Below are 24,876 nucleotides of genomic sequence, written 5' to 3'. Positions count from 1 at the left end.
GTGGTAAATGGCCTGTTTTGAATGGCACACACTGTGTCACATTAAGTGACGTTGAATGTGTTCGCACTTCATATGAGTTACAGAGAATGCACTATGGGAATCAAGTTGGGGTTGGTAGTAATTTTCTCTCTAAACTATCATAATGAGTTTCAGACATCAAATCTGTTCTCTGCTGGTTGCACTTAACCAGAAAATATTTATTTGCAGCTGCCTGACAAAGGCCTAGCTATGACAATGAATGCTTTTATTTAAAGTGCAGTACTAAACAGCATTCCTCTCTCTGAGCCTGAGTGAGTGATGCCTGCCATTGGCACATGGAAGCATCTGCAAAGTCCCTTACTTCTCTATTTTCTTGCTGCTTGTGCTGTGGTGATGAGCAGGTTTCAGTGTGAAATGTAGAGCTACAGTGGCATTGCCCAGGACTCTGTGTACTCAGCAGGCAGAGAGGATACAAGCCATTATCACATAGGCAATATCCTCTTGATCTAGGCAAACGGTTCTTATAATGTGATTTTTAATTTTATTGTGCAGCCAGCCCAGGATGCTTCTCAGGCCAGTTTCTGGGGTATGTATTCTAAGAAGAAACCAATAACCAAGACACCACCTTGTCAGCCTGCTAAGGAAGAAACCTCCAGCCCTGTTACATTAATTAATTCACTAATACAGGGCCCCTTCACTGTCATAAGCCAGCAGCAGAGACGCAATTCTCCTGACATCTAGTCTGCCTGCTAGGTTGACTTTTGTGATGAGTGGCAAAGTGAATTAGAGGTTGTTTTGCTGCTGTTTCTTGCCTGCTAGTCTGCTCCAGGGCAACTTATCCAGGGTCTGGCAGCAAAATAGGATATGTATTTAATTCCATATCTCATTTCTGCTGCCGCTAACTGCCAGTGGCCTCCTCCCTAACAGCATTGCAGAGACCCCTACTTGAAAGCAGAGCCTGCTTCGTCATGAAAAGGAAGACCAGGCCCTTGTAGGAGACCAGCAGGAGGCTTATGAAATTGTGCAGGGTTGTAAGCAGAAGGTGGTAGGGGTAGTAAAGAGGGGGCCCATCTCTGTCCTGATTGCCTCCCAGTTGGCTCTCCTTGCTTCCTTTCGGCTTTTTTCTTCCTCTTTCCCCCTTCCCTGTTTGTTACAGGAAACCTGTTCCCCAGGCAATGTCTGTGCCCAAAGCCGTGCCCTGCCACAGACACACCCAGCCAGCCTGAATCCCACTGCTTCTCTCTTTTTTTTTTTTTTTTTTTGTCTGACCCACTCTCAGGACTCGGTCTGGGAAGGAGTGTCACAAGGACTGCTCCCTGGCCAAGTGCAAGGCGGACTGAGTGGGGGTGGGGTGGGACTTGCACAGAACTTGTAGGCTAACTTCCTTTTGCATTGATAGAATAGGCTATGGATTTCTTAAGGCACTGCCTTCCCATAGCCCCCTTCCTAGCCATCAGTAGGGAACTTTTCACCCCAGCTGTGAGATTCGTGACTTCCTCTTGCAGCTGAACGCAGTGGTGGTCACAAGCTGATGTTTTGTTTCTTCTTTATCACATGGTTTGCTCTTGTACTGAAAACAGTTTCACACAGGGATGAGCAACAGTAAGGAAGAGGCTTCCAAAGCAATTGGAACGTGAGAGCTCGAATTGGGGTGGGGAGTATTGCATCGGAAAAAAACAGAGCGAGGCTCAAATGCCCCCTCCTCCTGAAGGCTCACACCTGAGAAAGGACTATATGGCTGCTACTGAGCCACTAAATGCTTCTGATTCAGCCAGGGCCATCCCTGGTGGGTGTTCCCAGGTGTTTCCCCTTCTCTGGGACTGAGCACTCTCTCACAGCGCTGCTGGACCCAGCCTCTCTGGGGGACAGGGAAATCTGGGAATGGAGACCAGACTGGGTATTTCACATAGCTAACCACTCAAGCCACCTGAATAGCCTTGGGTTGTATTGAAAAGAGAGGCTGGAATGACAGCGAGGAGAGCAGAGAGGATTTAGCAAGGGAGTTGCCATAAATCTAGGAAGGGTTAGTTAATTATTTTTTGTCAAGATCCAAATTTATTGGTCAAGGTCCAGACTCCAGAGAAAATTTAAAAAAAAACAACAACCCAACAACAATAATAAGTAAATAAAAAGATTTTGGGGTCTGTTCAAAAGCGTCTTGCGGTCCAATTTGGCCCATGGTCCGATCTAGAACAATAAAAGACTTGGAGTTCTTGAGTTTGCAGCTTCAGAAGCTTTTCTTATTCTCTAGCATTTTAAGAGTTCTTTCTGTATTTTTCCATTCACAGCTCTAAGTTAGAGGAGAGTGCCGAGTAGCACAGCTCTCATCAGGGAGATTACTGTTGTACTTGTGAAAAACAAAAATAATCCCGGACTTGGGAAACTGCTGAGTCAGCACTTTGTAAACAGTGGGGAAGAGCTAAATTGTGAAGTGTAAACAAGATTCTAGTTAACCATAAAGATTCCTCGGGATGGGTGGGAGGTGATCTGTTTTTAATTGTGACCTAGTATTGCATCTTTGAACTCTGCCTCATTATTAGAGAGCACAGTTCAGAGCAATGCGCAAGTTAGGAGAACAACAACTTAAAAATGGTTTGTCTGGAGTTAATTAGTAATTACAGGAATAGAAATCTAAAGCCGAGAATGTGCTGTGCTGAGCCTGCCATTTGGGGTCACGTTCTCTCTTGCCAGTGAATTTGTCTGTATTACTGTGCGAAACATAATGTTTAATTCTACATTTTCTATCTGCTTTCAAAGTGGCTGCATTTGTTTTTTCAGAAAAATAACATCAGGGAATGGAACTGAGGACTCTAGGTAAAGACCTGACCCATGCAATCACCTGCTGCAATTTTAGTTAGCCAATCATGTGCTTGATAGCCTGAGGGTGGCAGTGGAAAGTTCAATTCAGCAGCAAAGATTTGCTTCAACGGCTTGTTGCATTTGTAAACTCTGGAGATGTTCATAGTGCTGTTCCTTTCAGATGACTCGCTTTAATAGCAAAGATCACAATTGTCCCCATTAACATGTGATTTGGATTTTAACGTGTTTGGTAAGAGAGTGATGGAAAATTCTCATTGAGGGAAACAGGGAACATGGATTCCCCTCATGCAACTAACATTGATTGTTCCTGGCATAACTTGGATCCCCCAATTCACTCAGAGTTCCCAGCCTGAAATTCCTAGTTGCAAATGTGATCACAGGATTCAAATGCTGATTGTAACTGTCTTGATTTAACATAATTTGGGGGGGGGGAAGAGGGGGGAGAGAATCAGGCTGGTGCTTGGAACTGAATTCTAGTGAAACAAAAATGTCCCCTTTTTCTGGTTTTGAGGTTAACTAGCAGCTCTCTCTTACAGTATGGGGGACTGCCAAAGTCATGTCTGACAACTTGATAGTCACAACAGCAAGAAGTTGAAGTAAATCTGCTAACTAATATACAGTAATTTGAAAGAAAAACTTCAGTTAACCACTACTGAATGTTACTAATGTGTGCGATGTGAGTCTTGCAGTACTGGGATCTTTGTTTAACTTTATTCTTTAAAATGTTGAAAAGAACATTCAAGACCTGGTTGGTGTGAAAGGGTGAAAATTCTCTTCATGTACAAAACAGAAACTATAGGGCTCAGAGTAGTGGGCACACTCCAGTGAGCCATGAAACCAGTCTTATGAGTTTTAAATGCAGGTTTAGGATGCCTGGAATATGTGCAGCACCCAATATGCTCAAACTGAGGGCTTAGGACATGATCCCATATGGTCAAAGCTACAGTAAATGGGGGTGAAGTCTTGAGTATTGCAGTCTTGTTAAGGCACCATCCTACCTCTGTAGAACCCAGAGATTAATAACATCATTGCAATGTTCAGCTGCGCTGAATTGGGAGAACTTGAGTCATTGCATACTTTGGCCTTAGCTTTTATTATTTCTATGTACAGTTATGAAACAAAGGTAGATCAAGATCACAGGCACCACTAAAAGGTAACGTTTCTGCAAAGACATTGAGACAGGGTTGTTAGAACAAAAAGTTCTGAATTCTTTAGTTTGTGCTGCATTGCAAGTGCACTCTACTTGCATTTGAGTTTTCAGATGAACTCTGAACTCCCAGATAAATATGTTTGAGCTAAATATGGTGAATAATTTCTTAAATGTGTTGTTCTGCAGGCCATCACGAAAACGAAGAGATCTTGGCAGTGTGGCTAATGCCACTGTGGTGGTACCCACCATCCCATCTTCGTTGAATACCTCCTCTGCAATAGCACCTGAAACTGTAGAGGAACAGAAACCTTTTGAGAGAGTTAAGTCTAAGGAGTCCTTGGTTATCTCAGGTCTGCAGCATTTTACAGGGTATCGCATTGAGCTCCATGCTTGTAATCATGATGCCCAAGAATTCCGGTGCAGTGTCGCAGCATATGTTAGTGCCAGAACCATGCCAGAAGGTGAGTTGCCTTTACTCAGCTTTGCTTCAGGGGAATCTAATATTTTTAAATGGCCGTTTTCTCGATGTGTTAGCTGCATTTCAGAAAATGCCTTGGGAAGCTCATGCTGATGAACTAGGCTGTACCTATTGCTAATAAATATCCCTGTTCGTTGGTTAGGTGGGAAAGGCTGACATATTGGGCTGGGCCAGGTTTGCATTTTGTAAAATATTTTAGAACTTAAAGAAAGTTTTTTCTAAACATAACTTTGTAACAAATCTGTTGGTTTTAGCAAAGGCTGATGACATTGTTGGTCCAGTTACCCATGAGCTGGTCGAAAAAAATGCTGTTCATTTGAAGTGGCAGGAGCCAAAGGAGCCGAATGGGCTAATTGTGCTATATGAAGTGAATTATGGGCGTCTTGGGGAGCCAGAGGTGAGAGCTTCTTTCATTCAGCCTGTCCATGGATGGTATGTGAGTAGGTGTGCACTCTACACCCTTGCTCTAACATGGGGAGATAGCTAGTAGTGGCAGCTGGGAAGTTGAATTTGCATATTGCTACATTCCCTGGACTCATCTCCTCCTTATCAAGTGTCAGGACAAGATCAGAATTGAGGCTGTTTGAAGCAGAGCCCACCAACTGCCTCCATCACCACTGGTTCGGTAGCTTTCTTGGTATGGACATATTAGAACGGAAGACCAATGAATTCCAAAGTGTGTGTACCAAGGAATGCTGTGACACAGCCGGCAATCGTGTGGGCGCCAGAAACTTTGGTGGCACAATCAAATTGCCAGTGATGGACGTAAACTGAATATAGCAGCACCCCCTTTAAAGAGCTAGCCAGAGTGCGATGTGGATGGTGCTCAATCTTCAAGGAGACCACATCCCTTTGGAATTTGCCATGATGATAAAAGTGCCCTGGAATGTCTGTCTTGGTAATCATAGAATATCAGGGTTGGAAGGGACCTCAAGAGGTCATCTAGTCCAACCCCCTGCTCAAAGCAGGACCAACTCCCAACTAAATCATCCCAGCCAGGGCTTTGTCAAGCCGGGCCTTAAAAACCTCCAAGGAAGGAGACTCCACCACCTCCCTAGTAATGACTGGCTGCAGCTATGCACTCCCCTCCTGCAGGAGTAACACAGAGCACAGCTCTGCCCGTAGGTGTATCACTATAGCTGCAAGGGAGGACTGGCTGCAGGAGTTCATGGAAACCAGCTGTGGAAGTTCTGTTTTTCATGATGTTGCTCCGGAAATGCAAGGCATTCCACCCTGCCCTATTGTTCTAGTTTGTCTGGTTTCTTTTTTGCATGAACTTACCAGCTACTCTGGCACAGAAATGTGCCCACTCTTACCCTCTGGGAGTGTGTTCCATGGTGATGGACAGCACTACATATCGGTGTCCTCAGCATGAGTCTCTCATTTGTTAGCCTGGTGCAGGGATTTCTGTAGGGATTTTAGTGCACAGAAAGCTATGGAAACAATATAGATGTAAATCTCAGCTGCTTATTGCGAAACAATTGAAGTTGCAGTTCAAGGATATAGTAAATGGCAACCCTGACCCTGCAAGCTGAACTGCATGGGCAGAGCCCAATGCCTGGGCAGGGTTCCAGTGGGGCTCTGCATGGGTGGAAGGGTTTGCCTGCCCAGTACAAACGGCAGAATTGAGGCCCAGTACAGCAAATGGCATACGTCCCACCTGATATAATACTACTTAACAATGAGAGGCAAATCCAGGATATACCATTATAATGGGGAAGATCGGAGCATTCCAACACACAATTATTTGTCTCTTTGCCATTCAGGAGAACTATGGGGGGGAGTCCTCATGCTAATAACCTTTAAAAGGTATCCATGGGAGGACTTCATTTGAAATAGCTTGTGATTTAGCTCGTCTTCCTTTGGTTACTTGTTGTAGCACTGTGCTTGGTATGAGCTTCCTTCTTGGGTGATCAGCAGAATACTCCACTTGCAGAGTTAACCTTTGGACTAACATAGCTGTTGTTCTCGTTTGTTTTCTTGATCTTTGGGCAACATGTTTTTATGGCTTTTCTTTCTTTGCCTTTCAAATCCAACTCTCAGGGTGATATGCAGCCCTTCCCTCCCTGCAGTGGGCTGGGTATGTGCTGAGATCGGTGAATGATTTCATGAATAAATAGTGTTAGGAATAAACTACTGCTAGTCACTGAACTTCTTTGGGTGTTAAATATGTGCCTAAGTTATGAGTTGGTAGGAAGGCTGAAGTCTTGGCCTTTCTAGCTCTCCCACCCTTTTGTTTGTTTAAGAACTCTTCTTTTGGTGTTTTGAATGTTGATTTGATGCCAAATGAAAATCACCATTAACAAGGGTATTAGAATTCTCAGCGGCTTTCATAGGAAACTGCCCACTGGCTGCAATAAATCATTATGGCGTTAGCTGAAATACATTTAAAAGCCACCCAAATGTTAGTGATATAAATAAAAGCCCTTCCTAGACATCCTTCTGGACAAAGGCAAAAGGACCCTGGGGACTCATGGCGCTCTCCTGTTCTGACTTGCAGTAACTGTATTTGATTGTTTATAAACAATGCAGGTAATAAGCTGCCATGCTGTGCTCTGGCTGCCTGCCCACTAGCGTGTTCAGATACATAGGAATGTCTGCTCTAGCAGACTCTGAAATCCACCCCAAATGCCAGAATTGCTCTGTTGTTACATGGCCCAGACTCTCCACCCAAGTACAGGTGCTGGAAAGCTTAACTAATCTGGGCTCTGGCAGTGAGCTGGGGGTGAGGGGAGACTCCAGAATGTGGGGATAACCCTTGCTAGCAGCATCCACCTATTTACATCCCATTGGCAGAGCCAGCCCCCACGAAATCAGGCCCTGAGTGACTTAGTGCTTTAGAATTTATAGTCTAAACCCACCACCTGGAATCGCACTTGGAAACGTGCAGGGAGCTAGCACCGATTATGGTGCTGCAGTTCATCTTCCCCAGCGCTGGTGTCTGGGAGAGTTCTGAGGAACAGCCATGTCTTGAGGTGCAAAGGGCCCGGATGACTGCAACAGGGGCTGCATGTCAAAGAAGTGCACGTGCTTGTTTCATTGGGCACAGGTGGAGAGCAGCGCTCTTGAGTAACAGCCTTAGGGCAGGGCAGATCTGAGAGCTCATAATTCATGGTCACAAGTTGCTATTTCCAGCATCATCTCAGTCTCCCTAGACACGGAGCTGTTGTGCTGTGCCCTCTGTCTATTGGGGTTCAGCAGGGGCTGGGCGGGGAAGATTTGCAGATTAATTTGTGGAAGGGAGGTTGATTGTTACAGGCCTCCTGGCTGTGCTGCATTCTTCAAGAGGCAGTGAAGTAAAGCTGTCGTTTTCCATCCTCCTGCAGGAGGCACACCGCTGCGTTTCTCGTAAGCAGTTTGCTAATGAACAGGGCTTTAAGTTACGTGGACTACAGCCTGGAAACTACAGCGTCCGAATCCGAGCCACCTCGCTGGCAGGAAATGGGTCATGGACAGAGCCCACATATTTCTACGTGGCTGACTATTGTGAGTTTGCTTATTCAAAGTTTAATGTTTTAATAGAAATCCGGGCTATTCTCTGGAGAGGGAAGCACAGCACAGAGCAGGTGCACTGGAATAGAAGTGCATGGGGAAAAATACGGTGATATGGGGATTACAAGTGGCAAGCGCATTAGAGAAACTTGAAAATCAGTCTCTTAAAAGCTGATCTATTTCCCTCACTTATTTGTTAACGCTGAGGTCACAGTCCTGGGTGGCCGTGCATTGCTTGCCAATGGCTTCAGGGCAAAGCGAACTGTCTTCCTGTGTGTGAGCTTAGAAACCTCTGGAAATGGGCTCTTTGAAACTGAAGAGCTGCCTTCTGCATTGAGTTAAATAGCGAGAAAAGCAATCCCATCCACTTTGTGTCGGAAATGGCTTTGCTCTGCATTGAGTTTGGGAGCACAAGAAGGCAGTGGAGATGGGAGATCATTTGGGAGCCGCCTCTGGTTCTGTTCAAATTTCCCATCATCAGGGAAGTTCCTAAGCACTTTGATTTGCCCACATTTGACATGAATTAGCTAGCTAGCTGGCTCGTCTGCAGCCGTCAAAGTGCTGAGGTGCTTGCCAATCTCGTTCTGGGTGGAGCACAGCAGGTTTGGATAGGAAGAGATTCCTGCTTTGTGCACTGTTGGGCCAACTCTGTAGTGGCATGGAGCACCTCTGACTCCTGTCACTTTGGCAGAATCTCACCCTGCACTCATGGGTGTGCAGGTGTTCCTGGGGGGATTTCAGTCAAGAAAAGGCTAAACTGCTTGGAAGCCCACGTAACACTTCTCTCTCTCTCTCTCTTTCTCTCAGCGAACACTCAGTCTAATATTGCTGTTATTGTTGTCCCAATCCTTTTTTCCATAATAATTGTTGGAATTATTGGAGCTGCCTGCGTATTTGTGAAAAAGAGGTGGGTGATATGTATCGCTCTCAGCAGAACAAAAAAATGTTTTACCAAAGAGATATGCTAGTAGTTTTCTGTGGCTTTATAAAAGAGGTAACAGATTTTAGCAGAACAGCTAAATGACTTGTCTAGGAAACATCTTGCATTTGGAGATCTAAAGTTCAGGAGCTGTTATCTGTCCTGTGCTTTGGGAGTTGTTTTAATTGCATGGCTGTATGTAGACTCTAAGGGCATATCTACATGGCAACTAGACAGCTGCGGCTGGCCCATGCCAGCCGACTCTACTTTGCGGGACTGAGGCCACAGGGCTGGTGGAGCCCGGGCTCTAGGACCCCGCAAGGTGGGAGGGTCCCAGAGCTCAGGCTCCAGTCTGAGCCCAGAAGTCTACACAACAATGAAACAACCCCGTGAGCCCAAGTCATAGAATCACAGAATATCAGGGTTGGAAGGGACCTCAGGAAGTCATCTAGTCCAACCCCCTGCTCAAAGCAGGACCAACACTGACTAAATCATCCCAGCCAGGGCTTTGTCAAGCTGAGCCTTAAAAACCATTAAGGAAGGAGATTCCACCACCTCCCTAGGTAACCCATTCCAGTGCTTCACCACCCTCCTAGTGAAATAGTGTTTCCCAATATCCAACCTGTCCACATGAAAGACCCCCTAAGCTTATTTCTACCAGCTTAGATTAAAAACTTCCCCAAGGCACAAATCCTTTCCTTGTCCTTGGACGGTATTGCTGCCACCACCAAGTGATTTAGCCAAAAATTCAGGAAAAAGGCCACTTGTTCTTTTAAAATCCTGAAGTCTGTGCTTCTGGTTCAGAATGATCCCACCGCGCTGCCACCATGTCAGGGTTCCCCTAGACCAGGGGTTCTCAAACTGGGGGTCAGGACCCCTCAGGGGGTCATGAGGTTATTACAAGGGGGGTCGCGAGCTGTCAGCCTCCACCCCAAACCCCGCTTTGCCTCCAGCATTTATAATAGTGTTAAATATATAAAAAAGTGTTTTTAATTTATAAGGGGGGTCGCACTCAGAGACTTGCTATGTGAAAGGGGTCACCAGGACAAAAGTTTGAGAACCACTGCCCTAGACCCCTCCCACTGCAACTTGAGACCATTTCTTCTTGTTCTGTCATCTGCCACTACTGAGAATAGCCGAGCTCCATCCTCTTTGGAACCCCCCTTCAGATAGTTGAAGGCTGCTATCAAATTCCCCCTCATTCTTCTCTTCTGCAGACTAAATAACCCCAGTTCCCTCAGCCTCTCCTCGTAAGTCATGTGCTCCAGCCTCCTAATCATTTGTGTTTGCCTTCTGCTGGACTCTCTCCAATTTGTCCTCATCCTTCTTGTAGTGGGGGGCCCAAAACTGGACGCAGTACTCCCGGTGTGGCCTCACCAGTGCCAAATAGAGGGGAATAATCACTTCCCTCGATCTGCTGGCAATGCTCCTACTAATACAGCCCAATATGCCGTTAGCCTTCTCGGCAACAAGGGCACACTGCTGACTCATATCCAGCTTCTCATCCACTGTAATCCCCAGGTCCTTTTCTGCAAAACAGCTGCTTAGCCAGACGGCCCCCAGCCTGTAGCTGTGCGTGGGATTCTTCCTTTCTAAGTGCAGGACTCTGCACTTGTGCTTGTTGAACCTCATCAGATTTCTTTTGGTCCAATCCTCCAGTTTGTCTAGGTCACTCTGGACCCTATCCCTACCCTCCAGCATATCTACCTCTCCCCCCAGCTTAGTGTCATCTGTGAACTTGCTGAGGGTGCAGTTCATCCCATCATCCAGATCATTAATAAAGATGTTGAACGAAACCAGCCCCTGGGGCACTCCACTTGATACCAGCTTTCTATCCACCTTATAGTCCATTGATCCAATCCATACTTCTTTAACTTGCTGGCAAGAATACTATGGGAAACAATATCATAAGCTTTGTTAAAGTCAAGATATATCACATCCGCCGCTTTCCCCATATCCATAGAGCCAGTCATCTCATCATAGAAGGCAATCAGGTTGGTCAGGCAATCAGCCCCGCGAGCCCTAAGGTGACAAAAACACAAGGCACAAAACTGTAGAAATACTGAAACTTTTTATGTATCTGTCTTGCTTCCAGACAAACTGAAGGACCAACTGGGCCGCTCTATGCATCCTCTAACCCGGAGTACCTGAGTGCCAGTGATGGTGAGAGCATGCTGCAGTTCTGACCATTCCAGTGCTTCACTTGGTTTTGAATTATGACTTAGGAAACATGGATCAATGTATAAAAGCTTAAAGGATGTTCTTGTCCCTTCCTGGGTGGGCAAATGCTGCTACTAGAGCAATTCTAGGGTAGAGAAGAGGAGCTCAGTTAGTTTAAAAAAAGATAAGCCCACTTTTGGGTTGGCGATAACTATTGGGAAGTGGTGTGCTCTTAACATGCTCACTACTTCAAGCTGTGTGCTGCAGCATAGGAACATATTTTACTGCCACTCTTGGCTGTAGTTTTTCTCCAGGTTTTTTTTGCTCAAGAGTCTCTGGTACATTGATGCTTTGCAAAGAATATCTAATGGGATCACAGTCAACACCTGCATCTTTCGCATGCCCTGCATTTCTCAGGGCTGCTCTGTGTAATCCACTGAAAAGGGTTTGGAAAGGAGTTTCCTCCCTTTCCTGCTGTAGGAATGCCTGTCAGCTTGGACAAATACACTGTGTTTAAGCAAAGTACTGTGCATCTAATTTCATTGTGTTCAAAGGCGTAAGAAGGGGGCTGTTTACTGGAATCCAGCTTTAGCTTATTTCTTTACTGAAGCAGTCATGTTTGTCCTCTCGCCCAGGCTTCTGCAGTACAAGGCTGACAGTCTGAAAAAAGCAAGATTATTTTAAGATGTTGAGTTTTAGAACAGCGTCTTTGTATCCGTTATTTGTTTAGATTTGTTATATCTTCGTGGAAAGTGAGCTCGGTGCGGAATAGCACATCCAGTACAGGAGCGAGACATGGGCGTTGGAACTAGTGAATGCAAATGCTGGATGTCTGCTTGTGGATCATAATCCCCTTTTGACCTGCATTATGCACTTGCTGCTGCGTTCTGTCACTCATCCTGCAGATTCTCCCTGGCACACGCTTTGCAAGACTCAGTCCTACTGTCTGTGAGACAGATGCTCCTCGCCTCACCCCTTGTGCAGACATTTGCACCGGGATAAAGTGGGAATGAAATACTGCTGTCTGATTAGGCAGTGTTTCACACCCACATGTAAATGGCTGCACAAGGCGGGGGTGACTTTGGCTCCCAGTCTCTAGTCTAGCCCCTGTCTTGCTGAGGTGGTAACAGTGTCAAGGCCTGGGTGTTCCTGTCTCCTGTGCCTGATTGCAGAAACCTCTCTCCAGTAACCGCTCTGCTCATTCAGAAATGTCTTTCTCCATGTGACAGTTTATGTGCCCGATGAATGGGAAGTCCCACGAGACAAGATTAACCTTCTCCGAGAGCTCGGCCAAGGCTCCTTTGGGATGGTGTATGAAGGGATAGCCAAAGACATAGTGAAAGGGGAGCCAGAGACTCGGGTAGCTGTGAAAACCGTTAACGAATCTGCCAGCCTCCGGGAGCGCATTGAGTTTCTGAATGAAGCTTCTGTAATGAAAGGGTTCAGCTGCCATCACGTGGTAAGTGAAGTTTCTCTGCATTAAATGACTTGCTGGTGAAAATCCCACCTTTGAACTAATGTCCCTTTAGTGCTTTATAATGCTAGAGAATCAGGCTGAAAAAATGGTTAAAAGGGAAGCAAAATCCATCAGTGAGAGAGATTGGCAGAGTCTGGAAAATTCATCTTCCTGTATAATTTCCCTTGTGCTCTTTCAACCTCCCTCCCCCCTTCATGATAGAGCCCCGTGTCCCATGACAGCACTCTGGGATCTTGCTACAGAAGTGTTGGTATGACCGGAATGGGGCCAGTTATGGTCACTCAATTAGGGTGAACTGAAAGAATGGGGAAGACAAAAAACTGGTGGATATTCCAATACTTAGATTTACCAAGCCAGCATAAAACAGCTTCTTTATTATCTTACTAGTTACTCAGAAGTCCAAACAACACAGTTCTTTTAAAAGTGATCCAGCCTCAGGCCTCCAACCAGGTACCTAAGTCAAATATGATGATTTCTGAAAATCTTATTTCATCATATAAAAGAAAAGGTTCTACCAATCCCAAAGGATCAGACACATTACCTCCCAGGTTAATGAATGTTTCAGATCTTAGTCAAATACACGCTACAGCCAATTCTTATTAACTAAACTAAAATGTATTAAAAAACAAGAGAGAGAGAGAGTATGGTTAAAAGATCAATATACATACAGACATGAGTTCAATCCATTGAGGTTCAGATTCATAGCAGAGATGGTGAGCTTTGTAGTTGCAAAGAGTTCCTTTAGAATTCAGTTCATAGGTCATAGTCCAATGTCCAAATCTCATATTCAGGGCATACCAGCATAACTGGGACCCCAGTCTTACGACTCAAACTTCCCCTGACGACGCCTAAGCAGATCTGAGATGACAGAATCAGGACACAAGGGTCTTTTTATACAGTGTTCTAGCATCCACTTGACCACACAGTCCTGGTTAAACAATAGGCTTTTGATGTAACCTTTTGCTTTCTAAACATCAGTAATTAGTTACACAAATTAACAGAGGGCAATTTATCCATTAGGCAGTCTATTACAGACTTCAAAGAGACATATAGACAATGACATTATTTTACCCAAGATTCATCTAAATGTTAATATTCCCTTTTGATCTCGTCTGCTTACAGGGAGCATCTAAGATACACACAATTAGTATTACTTCTAACAATATAGGTTTGCATTTCAAAGTTCTAGCCTATTTAACATGAATGGCCCTAATTTATCATTCACGTACCTTTCTAACATGACTTGAAAGGTGAGCTTTGGGTCATTCAGCCTGCGAGCTGTTTAACCCTTTCCAGCCATGCATCACAGTTGGTTTCATTGTAAACTCCATTTTCACAAATGTGCCATGCCCAGACACAACGTTAAGGGAGAATCCCCATTTCTGTTTTTCAGGTTCGCCTCCTAGGGGTGGTCTCAAAAGGACAACCCACACTGGTTGTCATGGAACTGATGGCACATGGAGATCTGAAAAGTTACCTTCGCTCCCTCAGACCTGATGCTGAGGTAAAGGTGGGAGAGAAGCGATATTGGAGGGGGTGGGGGTATCATACAACAGACTGACTTGCTTTGGTCTTTAATACTTTCTGACTTAACTTCAGAATAACCCTGGCCGTCCCCCACCAACTCTCAGAGAGATGATCCAGATGGCTGCAGAGATTGCAGATGGTATGGCTTACCTGAATGCCAAAAAGTTTGTCCACAGAGACCTTGCAGCCCGTAACTGTATGGTTGCAGAAGATTTTACTGTAAAAATTGGAGGTATGTAATGTGTGTGTCAAATCTAATACTAAGCTTTCCCCGTTGAGAAGGAGTTCTGTGAAATCCTAGACTAGTGCTATAAAAAGCCAGCTGATCTCCATTGGTTTTTAACTGTCTTTAAAGTTCTACACTAAGGTGAATCTTCTTTGTCCAATATCTTTTCCTGAAGGACCTGCAGGCACTTTGGTAAGTGGATTGTCTAGGTGAGCCTCACTGCAGCTTCTATAGCTTCTACTGAAATGTAGTTAATAACTTCCTCTAATGAGAGCTCCTCAGGAAATGTCATATTATTTCTTGCTTCCATGAGAACTGTGACAGAGAAAGTATCCTATTCATGGAGCATAAACTAAAAGCTAAGGACTGCTAAAGATATAATTAGGCCCAAGGACTAGTTTTTATGGAGGACAAATGTCTAAAACAAGTTTTAACACCAGTTGAGTCAATAAAATTTAAAAATAATCCAAACCCCACTCAAAGCCTCCTCTGGCCTCAGGCCAGCCACCTGGAATTTCAGACCAAAAGGAATTCTGTTTTCATCAAACGAGTGGGAAGAGATCAGTCAAAATAGGGCTTAGTTACAACTGTGAGCGTGAATGGTACCATGGCTGCATAATAGTTTAGGAAGGAGATGGGGGGAGGGGGGAATGTGCTCATTCCCCCAATACTCTCAAGATAGCAGCATGACTGAAAGTTGGGGTGTCATAGGCGCAATAGCCTGACCCTAAGGAAAGGAATTGTTTTCTGTGGTGTAACTTAATATAGTTGGAGTAACTGGGCAGCAGGACAGACTCTAAGGCAAGCGACTGTGGCTCCCACAGTGCAGAGATCCAGGAGAGGATTGTGGAAGACACCTGTGGAATGAAGTAGGCAGGAGTCCTGCGCTGTGGGTACCTGGCCCTGCCTTCTGTGCTGGTACACCGTGTTAATGTGCACGTGTTACAGAAATCGGAGTCCTTTCAGCAAGGACTGGGCATTAGTAATACATCCTAATTTCTTTTGTCAGACTTTGGCATGACCAGAGACATCTATGAGACCGACTATTACCGTAAAGGAGGCAAAGGGCTACTGCCTGTGAGGTGGATGGCACCCGAATCGCTAAAGGATGGTGTCTTTACTGCTTACTCAGATGGGTGGTAAGTTGCACTCTGCATTCCGTGATGAATTGTAGCAGGAGCCCTAATAGGGACATGGGTGACTCGATCTGTGTGTGTGTGGGGGGGTAAGTTCTTCAGAGAACAGGAAATTATATTTTGAAACCGCTTCTTAAATATGTAGTGCATCTTCTAAAATCTCCCTGCACCAAAAGTAAGCTGAACATTGTCTTCTCTAGATCCTCAATATCAGTCTGATCAGTGGTTCTGGTCTTTTCTCAGGTCATTTGGAGTTGTCCTTTGGGAGATAAGTAGTTTGGCGGAACAGCCATACCAGGGACTCTCTAATGAACAGGTGCTAAAATTTGTAATGGATGGAGGATACCTGGATCAGCCAGACAACTGTCCAGAGAGACTGTAAGTACTAGAGGCGAGTGGGAACTGACCAAGTTATGCTCCTTTGGTTAAGGTATGGCCAGTGAAAGTGGCTGTAATTCCATCCCCCTCCCACCCTGATGAACGGAGGGAGCAAAGCTGAATTTTGAGAGCCACCTGACAAAGAAATGTTGTCACCCCATCCTGAGTGACCCAGAGATGAAGAGGAGAGTCAAGGGCAGCTCAGGCGACCAGAAAGGAAAGCCAAACTAAACTGGGCTGTATGATCATAAGAAGAGAGAGTGCACAACAGAGGGTGTGAAGGCCAGAACACAGGGAAAGTCTAAAATATAAATAGGCCAAAACAAAAGGCCTTTTCCCATCACTGCATTTTAATGCACAGTGATTCACCTCTGCAGAGTGATGTGCCAGGGTTGTGCTTGCTTCTCTGCAGTTCCTAGCCAAGTGGCTGGAAATGCTGGGGAGAGGCTCGTCAATCAAAGGGGGAGGGGGCTAACGCACTGTAGAAGCTGTCTGCAAATCGACACCTGGTCATACGTCTGTGTTAGACAATTCCACCTGGTTTGCTTCTAGGCATGAGTGGTGGCCACTTTCCATGCATTAACTTTCAGGAATCCCTCATATGATGAATGGGAAGGGAGGGCGCAAAGTGTCTTGTCTTGTGCTTTTTCCTGTCTCTCAGGCATAGCAAGGGCCCTAGTTAGTCTGTCCTCTCCAATGGTTTTGTCATCCCATCAGCGTTTTATCCTTGCCCAGCGTGTGCTCCGTGTTTGATTCTGTAGCCAGCCTCAAGGGAGCACTGAAACTCTCCTCTCGGATGATGGGAATAACAATAGGCTAACCCCCTATGGCCCTCAGGTGGGGGGGTTACTAAGAGAGTGATGGTGCTTAAGAGCTGGAGTGCTAGCTCCAGGGTTTAGTTTTTAAAATGGCAGTGGAGCTGTTAGTGCCCTGCTACCCAAGCCTAGCCAGCTCTAGACTGTGTGTTGTCTGGCATGTTAGCCATCATCTTCCAGAGCCTGCATTTGGAACGTGAACAGGACCTGGGCTGCCCACAGGAGCAGCTGGGAGGAGGAATGGCAGGGCAGGTAGAGATGAGAGGGATGGGGAAAGGGCAAACACTGGAGGTCAGAAATACAGGGAGGCTTGAAAAGAAAACCTCTTGTAGAGAGAGAGAGAGAGAACATTAAGCAGACTTGGAAAAAGAATAAAATATAGTATAAATTGGCCATGGGAAAATTGAGACTGGAAATTAGAAGAAGGTTTCTGATCATTACAGGGGAGAGGTTCTGGAACAGCCTCTCAGGAGCAGTAGTGGGGCAAACAACTGAACTAGTTTTAAAATGAAGCTCAGTAAGTTTTATGAACAGGGTTATATGATGGGGTGGCCTGCAGTAGCAGCGGAATGGGCTCCATGGCCAGGAGGTTCTTTCCATTCCTGTGTTTCTACAATTGAATTAATCTGAGGGAGTCATGGGCCCTGACAGACATAGAAGGAGAGGAGCATGAGGCTATAATAGGAAAAGTGGAGACCAGGAAGAGAAACTGGAGAGGAAGAGAAGAAAACATAAGAGACTGTAAGTGGAAATGTTCGACCCGGGAATCAGAGAGTTGACAGCCATTGCAGGGAGTTTGTCCCAACATTGGTTTGGATATTAAATGACACCAGCCCCTGCTCAGGTCTATGCCTGTGAAAGAGATTCCCAGATGCTGACTCTCTTCTATGTCCCCTTTTCAGGCACAGCCTGATGCAGATGTGCTGGCAGTACAACCCCAAAATGCGCCCTACCTTCATCGAGATCATTGAGATGCTGAAGGAGGACTTGCACCCCAGCTTCCAGGAGGTGTCATTCTTTTACAGTGAAGAAAACAAACCTCCTGAGACAGAGGAGTTTGAGATGGACTTTGAGAACATGGAGAGCATACCCCTTGACCCTTCCTCCTATTCGCAGAGGGACAAAGTACTGGGGCGGGACAATGGGCCCTCCATGGGCCTCAAGGGGAACTATGAAGAGCATATACCTTACACTCACATGAACGGTGGCAAGAAAAACGGGCGGATTCTGTCCATGCCTAGGTCGAGCCCTTCCTAACACCTCCTGTTTGGCCCAAGGGTTGTGTCTTTGCTTTTCCCCTCCGTGAATCTCAGGACTCTTGTTGTTGCTGCCACAGCGTATGACATACAACTACAAATTCTCTGTTCAGATTTTTAATCATCCTATGATTAAGAGACTCTTTTTTTGACAAATTGAGTGGTTGTCAATGGACTTATCTGTGAACATAAATGGAAAAGGTTTCCATGGTGGCTGTCCCTTCTGTAGCCATGGTTCAAAACAGGAACTGACCTTGTAAATTAGGTTGAAAGAAGAGAATCCACATTTGCCAACAAAGGAAATGAAAATCAATGATATCTGAGCTACATTATAAAAGTGCAGAACAAAACTTCTGCAGGACATAAATGTTCTCAGTAGAATTCCAAGCTTTATGGCATCCTCTTCAGAAGTGTTTCTTTCACTACAGCCGAAGGATTTTAACACCCATCAATTGGACACGCCATTTCCTCAGATTGACCAATAGCTGCTGCTTTCATACTTTTTTAATTAGTTAAATCAGAGTGTGTGTGTGTGTGTGTGTGTGTGTGTGCGCACGCATAGTATATATACATGGTGTGTGTGTGTATGTGCGTGTGTATATATATATATATATATATATATATATACACACACACAAATATACACTTCTTTTGTACATAAGTTTTGTATGTTCTCACAGAAGCTTTCCTCTTCTTGGAAGTGTGTACTCCTCTTTTTCCCAGTTTCCTGGAGTGATTGAACCCAAAACAGATTATTTTTGTACTAAGGACTCTTGGGAGTAGTTTTCTCTCATTAGCATATGAGGAAAAATATGCTAGGAGCCAAAGGAGTAGAAATCTGAGATTTGTGGCTACTTTCAAGACCAAACAAAACAGGAACCCCTGACCTGATATCAAGCTTTCTGTCCTTATAGCATTGAGTATATATATTGTTTGTTGTAACATATTTAAAATGTTTTTAGTTTTAAATGTTAACTACCATATAAATTATTGCGTGTTTATGATTCTTTTGGGGGGGAGGGGATTGGGGAGTTTGTTTGGTCTTAAAGTGGTCCATGGATTTCAGAATGAACTTTATTTTAGCTGATTACCCTCTTAGGAACTATGAAGCACATGTTAAGCTTGTACTTGACAAGGCTTTAAAATATAGTTTCGTGATTTATATCACACAGTCAGCCAGCTCCAGCTAAAGCCCCAAGATAAAGTTGTTTGGACTTGAGTTGGTTGGCGGAGGCTGACAGACAAAGCATTGCCTCAGCCCTCCGTCGCTCTGCTACTTCACTTTCTTTCCCTTCCATGTGCACTTTCCCACAGACATTGGAGAAAACGGCGCCAGGTGAAAGAGCAAAAACTCTAACAGAACAACAGACACTAACCCAACCCAAAGGGGGAAGTGCCAGGCTCCTGGCTCCATGAGTGGAGCCGAAGCTGAATGTGACTGTGGTGAACTAGTCTGTGCCTGTCTGCAGCCTGCATGGGCATTTGGCCTGGCACAACAAGTGGGACTTTGGCGTTTTCCTGAGATACCTGCACCGTGCCCCGTGGATAGTTACGGGGCGGTTTTGTTCTTAGCCAACGCCTCCAGCTCTTCAGGATGCTAACTTTTGTGTTTTGGGCTGGGCTTTGTTTTGCTGCTGTTTGCATAAAAGGCAAAGCTGTTTAGCTTAGGGTGTTAGAAAAGCATCATGAAATTACATGTCTCCTACAGTGATGAAAGGATGTACTGTCAGGGAAAGGGGCTGAAGCAGGGGGGGAGTGAATGTACTAATAGGCTTGAAAGAAGCAAATCCCTAGATGGTGCAGGCGATTGTAATGCAGGTGATGGTTTCAAAGGGAGACCGAAGGTGAAAATCAGCAGTTTTTCTTTGTGACCCCTGTGCTGGGTGCAGTCCTGGCTCATCTGGGTGGGGCACTAAGCATGCAGGTGTGTGGCTTGTTACTCCAGACCATGTGTGGCTGCTTCGGCGTCCCTGCAATTGAAAGACCAATCACTGAAAATAAAATAAGGGTTGGTGCTAATAGGGAGCACATCACTGATCCCTCCCTGCTAACCCAAAACTGTAGACGCCTGGTAGTACGGCACCTAGATAAAGGATTATGGACTTCCTGCACCTCTTGAAAGGAACAGCACCCCCTTATGTTTGTAGGGCCTGACTCAGTTGAGACAAAGGGAGAAGGTACAAAAAGATTGTTCACAAAATGAGATGCAAAATGTATTGTATAAATCTGAGGCCAGAACGTCACAGGTCGAAAGGCCTAGCTTGCATTCTTGTGCTTTACAAACTAGTAACTATTTAGCAGCTCTACACTACACTGCAGGGAAGAAGTATTCACACACTTTTCTAATTGAGAGAGGTTTTCTTATTAGGAAAATTTTTATTTATTTTAATATAAAATAAATCACTGTAAAAACAAACAATTTTCTTTCTTAAAACATACAAAGCGTGTACATTTTTATCTTTGAAAACTAGGCAGGAGGGTGTGGTGGGTTTTTTTGTTTTTTGTTTTGTCCTATTCTGGCACAGTCTACCTCAGTATCCCATAAGGCTATTTTTAATATTGTGCATCTCTAGACTTGATGAAATATTCTGGTCTGGACCTATTATGAATTGGGGAAAATCAATATCAACTGATTGCAATACGAGGGACCATTCATCGGAGGGATGGGAGAACAGCTAATCGTTATTTATCACTTAACTTAAGCAGTAACGACCAAAGACCCTATTTGTGGCTCTAAGTACACAATGGCCAAATTTGACTGATGCAATCCTCTTAGTTCTGCTATGATCAGGAAAATATCCTGATATGGACAAAATAGCAATTCCCAGGGCTAAATATTTTAAGTATTTGGACGTTCTTCCTGATGCAGTGCCCTGAAATAGAATAAATGGCGTTTGTTTGGAATAACATGTGACCAGTGTGGACCAGATAATCAACAGTGCGTAATAGATCTAGTTTGAGTTGGACAGCTTGGATCATGTCCATGTTCTTAATTTATACCAGTGTGAATCTGGAGTAAGTGATAGCAAGATGTGACCCTGAAAGTACAACTTTCTCACCATATTGTTGCTTTAGGAACATTGCAGAATTGAAGTGATTGTCTCTGGCTGTTATTGGCATTGTAGAAGACCTTATATGTACACAAATATTGGAACCCCGTATTGGGTTTGGCTAGCTTTAGTTGATATTGGTTGGCCCTGTGTAGTGCACATGACTTGCAATGTCCAGCTCTTTGAAGAAGGCAGGGAATACATACTGTGTTGTGTGGTCCAGGCAGTCCATTCACATTGCATAAATATATGTTCCTCAATGGGTTACTTCAAACTTCTTTTCTCTTTCTCTTTCTCTCTCTCTCTGCATGCGTGTGTGGGGGTGCGGGGGTGGGTGTTGAAATCGAGTTCCTCTCAAAAAAAAAAAAAAAATCAGTTGTTACAGCACTTAGCTTTTAAAGCTGATGCTTGTTTTCCTGTAGAGGTGAGAAGCACAACTGAAAATGCTCTGCTAAAACCCAGCGTTTGCTTTGGGAAATCTTCATTTTTAGCCCACAATTGACATTGTGGTCCATGCTGTTGAAATTGTCATTATTCTGAAGCGTGTTGGGGCTCAGAAGAACCCTGGCATTGTGTCTTGCTGGGAACTACTCCTGTAACCCCAGCCCAGAGGCAGCAGGGCCCGTGCATGGATATAGTTGATGAGATCTGTGTGTGGTGTATGACAGTTTCTGGTTTTGAGCTGTTCCTACTACCTCATTTGCAGAAAGGGTGTTAGCAATAATCGGCTTGTTCCTAGTCCCTGGGGAGCTCTGTTGCTCTCATGAACTTAACAGAGTCATATCAGAGCTGAAAATACTGTGACGGTAACAGAAGCACAGCACGTGCTGAGGGAGAAATCCTGCCCTTTGGTGAGAGGCGAGGAGGAGGAGAACAATGTCCAGGACCCAGGGTGGAATGGCTCAGGATGAGTAGTTGCAGCACACTACTGAGAAGCCCTCTTTCTCCTTGTCCAAAACGTGTCTTTCTGGCTATCATTGGTACTGATGACCACAACCTATGTCTGGATGGGCCCCCCTTCCTAGCAGTCACCTGAGAACCCGTGAAGCAGGTAGGAAGTTCTCCACATCCCCCACTGCGAAAGGTGTCCAGCCCCATAATGAAACACTATTTCTAAAGCTAGCAAAGCAGAAGAGATGAGCAGTGAGTCCCTGTGCACGGCTGTCTTTCTGTAACGCAAACGTTAAAGCGTGAGAACAGACAGGTTTCTCAGAAGCATTTGCACGTTAAATTCAGTTGCCACTTCCTGAATGCCTCTTGCGAGGCTGGTGGTACTTCACTTGCAATACAGCACACCTTGCACTACAAAAACCTATCTGCTAGGTTCAAAAAATGTCTGTTGTGGCTACTTGTAAATATTCTATCGTAAAATAGAAGAGCTGATTATGGTAAACTAACTGGGCCAGCAGTGATTAGGTTAGACATGTGACATGACATAGACCAAGCTGGAGCTTCACAATCTTTCTTACATTGAGTAGTAAAGCAGCTACATCAGATGGGAAAAGGCTGCTGTTAAGTTGCTAAAGGGTACTCTGGATTATGGGTAGTATATCTGTTTCCTGTCAAATTTGTGTGGTAATATTGGGACACTTTTTTGATTAATTTTTAGTATGTTGCATATGATAATGGTTTCTCTTTGGAAAATCTCAGAGTTGTTTCCCATGCTATTTACCTAGAATATGATGGAGGAGGAGGACAGGAGTGAGGTAGATACTGTGCCAATTATCCTTGAGCCTCATTTTCTTGGGGGAAGGGGAGAGGAGAGCAAATTCCCTCTTGAATATCACTGTGCTATGAAGAAGGGGCCTTGAGGAGCACTAAGCCTTCACTACAGAGCTGGTGCCTCCAGCTATTACTGAGACTGTACACTTGCTTTACAAGTTAGAAATCAAACCAAAATTTTTTGTGCCATAAACGTTTGCTAAAGAGGCTCATGGTGGGAGCCCCGTCAATCCATGTGAGATGGGTTCCGAGGCTCCGCTCTGGCATCTCGAATAATACCAGAGGAAGCAAGAAAACTGCAGGAGAACCTTTGATCCTCTTTATTTCCTAGCCTGCCTCAAAAGCCGCCTGACTAAACTTCTCTTGGATCTTCTCTTTTACTTGGAGACTAGGTGGGCATGTTTTATGTCATGAACTAATTGCCTTTGAAAGCACAGCTGGTGCCGCCTGTCAGTTTCCTATGAGTAATGTCCAGGGAAAGGAGCTGTTGAATGAATTGGAATAGAGGAATAGTAACTTCAGAAATACATAAAGTCTCTGAGATAAGATTAGTTGTTGTTTCTATGAACTTAAATTAAAATTGGCCTTTTTATTATCTTCTGCTTGGCTCGATATTAACTCTGCTTGCATACTGTACACAAATGTTGATGTAAGAGCATTAACATGCCTCAGCCTGTTCTGTTTTGGCTTGCCTTGTTATGAAAATCATAAGAATGAGGCCAACACTAAATTTTCCTTTGGAAGAATTTGAATATTTGAAGGCAATTTTAAAACTTCTGTTTTTATCAAATACCTGCTGCCATGAAATATGTCCTTTTTAAAAAAAAAAAACAAACTATTCGTGTCTTTCCTGAAGATAAGCACTTATTCTTGCAGTTTAACAAATGTACTGCACCACAAAGCAAGCTATAAGAGTACAGGTGGAGAAGTGGTGATTTTTTTCTTGTATAATAAAGTTAGTATTAATTTTTACAGTGTTACTCTTTTTTTTGCTGAAGTAGTTGCAGTCAGCAAGAAAGAACGTTCCTGAAAGTCTTTTTTGTTCTTAACGCCCTACATTGTCCAAAATCCTAGTAAATGGTTCATTTCACTCATTCCAGAAAATCATGATTGATAGACGCTTTGGCCCAGACTTCAGTGGTTTGAGCATTGGCCTGCTAAACCCAGGGTTGTGAGTTCAATCCTTGAGGGGGCCATTTAGGAATCTGGGGCAAAAATCTGTCTGGGGATTAGTCCTGCTTTGAGCAGGGGGTTGGACTAGATGACCCCTTGAGGTCCCTTCCAACCCTGATAGTCTAATTATGAACTACATGCCTAACTTTTCGAAGTACTTGAGTAAATCTCATTGACTTAAATTAAGGCATGTGCTTGAGCAACTAGCTGAGTCAGGGCCAATATTAACACACGGCAAAGTATATTCCCAGTTCAGCTCTGGCTTTGTATTACGTTGAACTGGGAAATATTGACTCAACTAGAAAGTCCTTGCATTTCTCTGATGTACTATCCCCCTTGTTACCAAAGCACTCTTATCTAATTTAAATTCTCCCAGCAGCACCCAGTAACCCTTCAACACCCATTACTGAATATTTACCCCCATCCAACCCCTAAAGATGGAATTTTTAGAGAGGCCACTTTTGACTTTGGAAGACTGAATTAAAATTTTAAAATCCTACTTAAAATTAAAAACTTTAGCTTTATGTGGGATGCAGATACACTTGTTCAAGTATCAAAACAGTAGGTTGTGTTTGAGGAACTACGCAGATGTGGGTACTGGTCATCAGCTTTATCAAACTCAGCCAAAAGTGAATATTGTTCTGCTTGTACCTTAAATAAACTGAAGGCAAATCCAGTTAAATGTTAGGTGAAGTTCCGTGAAGTCTTTATATTTTCTGTGTTTAATCTTGCTGCTCCTGCCTTCCTTTCTGCACACACAAGATCCCAGAATGCTGATAGTCTTGCATATACCTCTTTTTTGAAATAAAGTAAAGGATCAAAATGTGCCATGGTTTTAAAAAAAAAATTTAAAAAAAAAAAGCTTGATTTATTTTTTCAATGTTTTCATATAAGAGCCAAGCAGTGACAAGTATAAAAAATACCTTTGAATATTAAAAATCTTGCTGTGTGTAAGATATTGAACAATTAACTGTTTATATTAAAATTCTGAATAAATTATCCCAGAATAACTCTAGTAATTTGTGTCTCTGCTCTCTGTGCACTGAATGCTGCTTCACCACATTAAAGGCGTTCGATTCACCTCTTGGAATAAACGATACTTTCACTGGCAAAATGAA

At 44.2% G+C, this 24,876-nt stretch overlaps 1 protein-coding gene across 2 annotated transcripts in view; it reads left to right on the top strand.

Annotated features, from left to right (window-relative positions):
- INSR (insulin receptor) overlaps positions 1–24,773 on the top strand; it is a 109,758-nt gene extending 84,985 nt beyond the window's left edge. The window contains exons 11-22 of one of the 2 annotated variants that reach the window (XM_054013498.1): positions 2,758–2,793; positions 4,136–4,410; positions 4,682–4,824; positions 7,754–7,913; positions 8,727–8,826; positions 10,934–11,001; positions 12,228–12,457; positions 13,869–13,979; positions 14,075–14,234; positions 15,238–15,367; positions 15,608–15,742; positions 17,460–24,773. In XM_054013498.1, coding sequence (XP_053869473.1) covers positions 2,758–2,793; positions 4,136–4,410; positions 4,682–4,824; positions 7,754–7,913; positions 8,727–8,826; positions 10,934–11,001; positions 12,228–12,457; positions 13,869–13,979; positions 14,075–14,234; positions 15,238–15,367; positions 15,608–15,742; positions 17,460–17,814 — 1,903 coding nt within the window. In that variant the 3' untranslated portion in view covers positions 17,815–24,773. The remainder of the gene's footprint in view (positions 1–2,757; positions 2,794–4,135; positions 4,411–4,681; positions 4,825–7,753; positions 7,914–8,726; positions 8,827–10,933; positions 11,002–12,227; positions 12,458–13,868; positions 13,980–14,074; positions 14,235–15,237; positions 15,368–15,607; positions 15,743–17,459) is intronic. The other variant, XM_054013499.1, reaches the window with a different exon arrangement.
- The last annotated feature ends 103 nt before the right edge of the window (positions 24,774–24,876 follow it).

Source organism: Malaclemys terrapin, chromosome 24, assembly GCF_027887155.1.
Source record: "Malaclemys terrapin pileata isolate rMalTer1 chromosome 24, rMalTer1.hap1, whole genome shotgun sequence".
NCBI lineage: Eukaryota > Metazoa > Chordata > Testudines > Emydidae > Malaclemys > Malaclemys terrapin.
The sequence above is the reverse complement of the archived record's forward strand: the minus strand, read 5'-3'. Positions and strand labels throughout refer to the sequence as shown.